The sequence below is a fragment of the Tasmannia lanceolata genome, unplaced genomic scaffold, assembly GCF_043159265.1.
Source record: "Tasmannia lanceolata isolate RefF3 unplaced genomic scaffold, GAP_Taslan_0.1 ptg000018l, whole genome shotgun sequence".
Lineage (NCBI taxonomy): Eukaryota > Viridiplantae > Streptophyta > Magnoliopsida > Canellales > Winteraceae > Tasmannia > Tasmannia lanceolata.
Window position 1 is genome coordinate 29,847,384 of NW_027518695.1, and position 5,223 is coordinate 29,852,606.

The 5,223-nt window shown below is 41.1% G+C and overlaps 1 protein-coding gene across 1 annotated transcript; it reads right to left on the bottom strand.

Annotated features, from left to right (window-relative positions):
* Positions 1-392: 392 nt before the first annotated feature.
* LOC143849437 (transcription factor GTE7-like) lies at positions 393-3,088 on the bottom strand. Its single transcript, XM_077358442.1, has 4 exons — positions 1,435-3,088; positions 1,145-1,334; positions 869-1,051; positions 393-771 (listed from the first exon to the last, which is right to left on the bottom strand). Exons 1-3 carry the CDS (start codon positions 2,866-2,868, stop codon positions 960-962), a joined length of 1,716 nt encoding a protein of 571 aa, XP_077214557.1. The 5' UTR covers positions 2,869-3,088; the 3' UTR covers positions 393-771; positions 869-959.
* Between the last annotated feature and the right edge of the window lie 2,135 nt (positions 3,089-5,223).

Consider the following 5,223-nt stretch of genomic DNA (forward strand, 5'->3'; position numbering starts at 1 on the left):
GATAGGCACAACCACAGCCAATTCGAGATCCCAACAGCACCGTATATTGACAATGCCATCCAATAATATACTGCTGTCCTCATTTTTGAGAATTTGGATTTTAAAATGCCTAGAGAGTTGATTCATGCTTGAACCTTACATCTGTAAATTTTTTCAAGTGTTGCCTCAACTGTTGGAAAAGCAAATGAAAAATAACAATACACCTCCCCACATGGGAAGTCTCTTTGACATTATCTTTCTGTCAACCTTTTGATCTTCTAGATGCATTTTGCAATGTTTATTATTTAATATTTATTTTCCCCCAGATCTTGGTGGCACAACATATTACTATATTGAGATAGAATTGAATATTTAGGGGGTTGAGAACATCAAATCACACGACAAACCCAACACAACAGAATTGGATTCGGATTACTTGTAAAAGCAAAAGCTGAACAGAGGGTGGGAGAACCCAACACTAAAATGCTTGTCATTCAAGCTAAATCCATTTCCTTCTTTGCTTTGCTTTTTTTTTACAGTATTTCTGTTCTCTACGGTGATGATGATGACTGCCCGAAGTAAAAGAGAAGGAATTGAATTGCCAAAAGCTTTTTGATGGGAAATTCATGAGACAGCTATGGTACAAAATCTCTCAACCCTTCTCTGGGTCCACTAGAGAAACCCCTATCTCTAATCTAATCTGATCCACCTTTTGTGGTCTTTCTTCTCTTTACATATGTTACACAATCGCCAGCCAAATCTCTCCCATCCTGTATATCCCTTTCCTAAAAACTGCAACCAAAAAACATAAAAAACCCAGAAATTTTCAGATATCTCTATCCACTTACTCTACAGAATTTCATTACCAACACAAAAGTAATGAAAGTACCTCTCAACTCATTTTCCCTTCTTCATTAGCTCGTCTTTCCCAAGCTGTGAACAGATCACTTGCTCAACTTCTTGGGGAAGTTTTCAACTTCTCAACTTCTTGGGGAGGATTTTGGCCCTACAAATGGCGACTGAGCATCATCTGCCTCAGAATCACTTCCAGACGAACTCCCCGAGTCTGAACCTGCAACAGAAAAAACAGGTAAGACCCATGATTCCACACCATTCCCTACTACAAATTTCAAACAGGGGACACCAAGGTCCTGAATTTTATTACCACTCGACGAGGAGGAATCACTACTAGAACTGCTAGAACTGCTTGATTTGCTGGCATAACCTGCATCCTTCTCAATCTCAATTCGGGGGAAATTCATCGACGGCATCTCGTCACCAATGTCAATGTCTTCTTCACCCTGTTCGCCCTTCTTACTCTTCTTCGCAACTTCATGTGTTTCACCAACAGGAGACTGTAATAGAGCAAAATTTCACCAACATATTACAACTCATATCAATAATCATAAAATTTTTGTAGCAAAATTGAACTTATAAGGGGTTCTTAATTCTTACCTTGTTGTCACCATCGCAGGCTTCACCAGCTGAAGTGATCTGATTAGTAGCAAGAGCTTGCCTCTTGATCTTGCTCATCATCTTCTTGACATTATATACAAACCGATCGAGCTCCCAAAGCGTCTCCTTATCCACAACCTCAATGTCAACCTCAATCTCATCACCATGCTGCGCTAAATTCGAATTCCTCCTCCTTATGATCTGCACTACCTGATCCATCTTCTCTTGTGGAAGGCTCTCCAAGCTCGCGCTAAGCTTATGCTTCTCCTCATAGCTCATTTCTCTCTTGTTTGGATCCTTTGCTTTCGGCTTCGGTAGCTTCACAGTAGTAGATCTCATGGTAGGTTTCACAGGTTGTACATTTTGAATGGGAGGAGGATTAGGGTTCGGTGCCGGACCCAGATTAGGGTTTTGAATCATCAGTTCAGGTTTAGGATTTGGAATCAGTTCAGGAGGTTTTCTTGTGCTCTCTGGTGTATGGATCTGAGACCACGAACTCCCCGACCTTCTTACACTGTCTGGTGTAGGGATCTGAGAAGACCAAGAACCACCCCGTGGTTCATCCATGGTGATAAACCTCTGTTCTTCCTCATACTTCCTACATACAGGTTTAAACATATCCTCAAAAAGACTCAGAAGCTGCTCCGCTATCACATAAACATCATGCCCCTTCGGATTATAAGCAAGCGCATTCTTGAAGGTCAATCTAACATCGGACGCGAATTCAATCGGCGTTCCATAGAGATTCCGATCCATCTTCGATTTTACAGTTCCGAGATCCATCGGATTCTTGATTATCTGATTATAATCATGAAGCCCCATTCCAATAACATCAACAGGTACATTAAAGATCCATCCATGTTTGTGCTTCATCAATTTTGTTAAGATTTGTCCACATCTTTTCATGATTCCAGGAAGAATCTTACCATTGACATTTTCCAATGTTTTTCTTTTGAGATCTCGCGGAGTAATGAGCATCGGTGGCCTCTTGATTCCGCCAGACACCTTATTCTCCGGTGGCCGCATCTTCTCCTTTCTGATTACGAAATCGGATTGACTGGATCCTGATCCGGACTGGATTTCTCTTGACAGGATCCGATCTCTCAAGCTTCGGACCAGTTCGAGCTCCGAAATCAAGTGCTTTTTCAGCTCCCTCAGCTCTTTTCTAGAACAAGAGGCCACATTGAAGGTAACATATTCATCTTCTCTCCGATTTTTGTTGAGGCTGATCGATTTGTGATTCAGAGAAGTGGAATCATCAGAAAGTGGTGTTGATTCAGAAGCCTTCCGGCCATGAATCTGATGTTGAGGATCGAAAATCGATTTTTTAGGGTTAGGGTTAGGGTTAGGGTTAGAATTAGGGTTTTTCCTCATATACACCTTCTGTTCTCCCCAGTATGGTTCATTTCTACTGGCCAGGAGAGCGGACGCCATGCAGGCCGGAAAGCCGGAAACCTACTTCAGATCGGACGGATTCCGGCGATCCTCCGGCAATAGGTCTTCAAAGGAAAGAGAAACAAAAACATGGAAAACAAAGAGATATTCTGAAAGATCCCTCTGAGAAACGGAGATCTTGAAACCGGAAAAAAAAAAAAACGGGGGAGGAAAAACGTAATGAGGGTTTAGGAAGACCCTCTCACCACGACGAAGAAGAGCTCTTCAGCACCTCAATTTAAAGGAAACTCAGATCTACCCATCTTTTTCTAGGAAGGTTTCTGAACCGTCGATGCTATCGAACCGTTTCATCGTACGGTCAAGAAAGGTTCCTTTCTGCCCGTAGTATTTTTCCTTCTGCCCGTTGCATTGACCGTTCCCATCTGTCACGGACAAATACGATGTCAGGATTGGTTCCACGTGGCGGTTTTTTGTCCGCGGATTGGAACCAGAGGAGTTTCAATTTAATTTGGATTTGGATGTGGTGTGAATTTGGAGCGCATGATTCGTGCATTTCGGTTTTGAGTTTCGCGGGTTGTTTTTTTTTTTTTGGGCCTTGGTGGGGCCCGGATTGTGATGACGTGGATCCAGCGGGCGAAAATATCTTTTTGGTGTGGAATCTTCTCCCGTGACCACTCTTTGGAGGATGCCACGTGGAAATGTCAGGATTTTGACGCCCTTCTATCTTTGACGCTCTATGCGTCGTTTTCTTTTTTTCTTTTGTTGTACTTTTAATTCTAAAATCCGTTTGGTTGCCGGAATATTTTTTATTCTTACGATTTTGTTCGAACAAAAAACTTCCGGGGAGATTGGTGGGAAAAAAAACTCCCTGAAAGTATCCTGGTAAAATAAAAATCCCATGTTTGGCTAACCGGACTATGGTGGGAAAAAAATGCTTTGTTTGGCTGCTTGAATTGTTTCGGAAGAAAAAAAAATCTTCTACAAGCTTATTTTTGGTTATTGGGAGTATTTTTTTTTCCATCCTGGGTTTTCGTGCAGGGTTATTTTGGTTCCTGTGATTATTTTGGACCCACCAACCAAATGTGGATTTTCTGCGGAAATTCCACAAAAGTCTCAAGAATCAAAAAAATTTTGGCAACCTAGCTGGTTTTGTTTGGTTTTTTTTGGGATTCAGGTCCGTTTGGTTGCCGGAAATTTTTTAATTCTTGGGACTTCTGTGGAATTTCAACAGGAAACCCACGTTTGGTTGGGGGCCCAAAATAACCCCGCACGAAACCCCGGGAAGGAAACAAAATACTCCTAAGAACCAAAAATAAGCTTGCAGAAGATTTTTTTTCTTCCCAACAGTTCAAACAACCAAACAAAGCATTTCCTACCATAGTTCGGTCAACCAAATATGGGATTTTTATTTTAACGGGATACTTCTAGGGAGTTTTTTTCCCACCAATCTCCCATGAAGTTTTTTGTTCCACAAAAATCCTAAGAACCAAAAAAATTCCGGCAACCAAACGTAGCAGGGTGCAGATGTTTATGTGTTTTTGGCCGTGTGTTTAGATGATATTGATCCGACAGTTGTGATTGTCTGATTTGGAAATCTTTTAGGCCATGTGCAATCTAATGTGGTGCATGCTAGGTGGACGGTCTAGATCGCTCAAGGTGTGGGTCATGTGGGCTCATCGATCATGCTTTGATGCCAACGATGATTTCTATTAAAATAAATAGGGAAATGTTATCAACACAAGTTGCACAATTGATACTTGCACAAACACATCCGTCTTTTCTTCCTTAATTGGCTTTTGAGAACTTTTTGGGAAATGTCTGTAACCTGACAGGTCTTTAAATTCTAAAAGACAAAATTGTTTGTAAGAATATCAAATATGGGTTGTGCTGATATCATTTCCTTAATAAATATTCTGAGAGCAATAGTTGCGCCATTCTCGCATTGGAATTGTTTTCGGGAAATGATATTTCAGCCCTTCTTTCTCGGTCCACCCCCTTAACTACACTAGTGGGGGTGGCCCAAGGAAGAAAAGGGGACAAATATCACTTCCTTATTTTCTTCTTTTTTCTTTGCGGTTTCCTTTGGCTCTGTTCACTTGTTTTCCATGGAAAGGAAAAGAAAATGTTTCCCGGGAATCTGATGTGGCATTAGGAAAAGAAATCCAAGGAATCTATGCAGTTAAAGGTTTTCCTGGACTGTTTCTAGACTGTTCATTTGCGCAGGAAAAGGTTTCCAGGGAAATTGCTTGCCCTTCTTTTTGCATTAGTTTTCCAGGAAAATGAAATCCGTGTGTTTTTGGTCGGAAATGAAATCCCTAAAAGAGGGGGAAAATGAGCTTTTCCATGTCATTTTTTGACTTATTGCAGAAATTTCACATGTGTAATTCTATTTTC

Bases quoted from the DNA above. Each gene is read 5' to 3' on its own strand.
- LOC143849437 (XM_077358442.1), bottom strand. From the start codon at position 2,868: ATGGCGTCCGCTCTCCTGGCCAGTAGAAATGAACCATACTGGGGAGAA. The intron at 1,335-1,434 runs GTAAGAATTAAG...GCTCTATTACAG, and splicing joins CCTGCGATGGTGACAACAAG to TCTCCTGTTGGTGAAACACA. The intron at 1,052-1,144 runs GTAATAAAATTC...TTTCTGTTGCAG, and splicing joins TGATTCCTCCTCGTCGAGTG to GTTCAGACTCGGGGAGTTCG.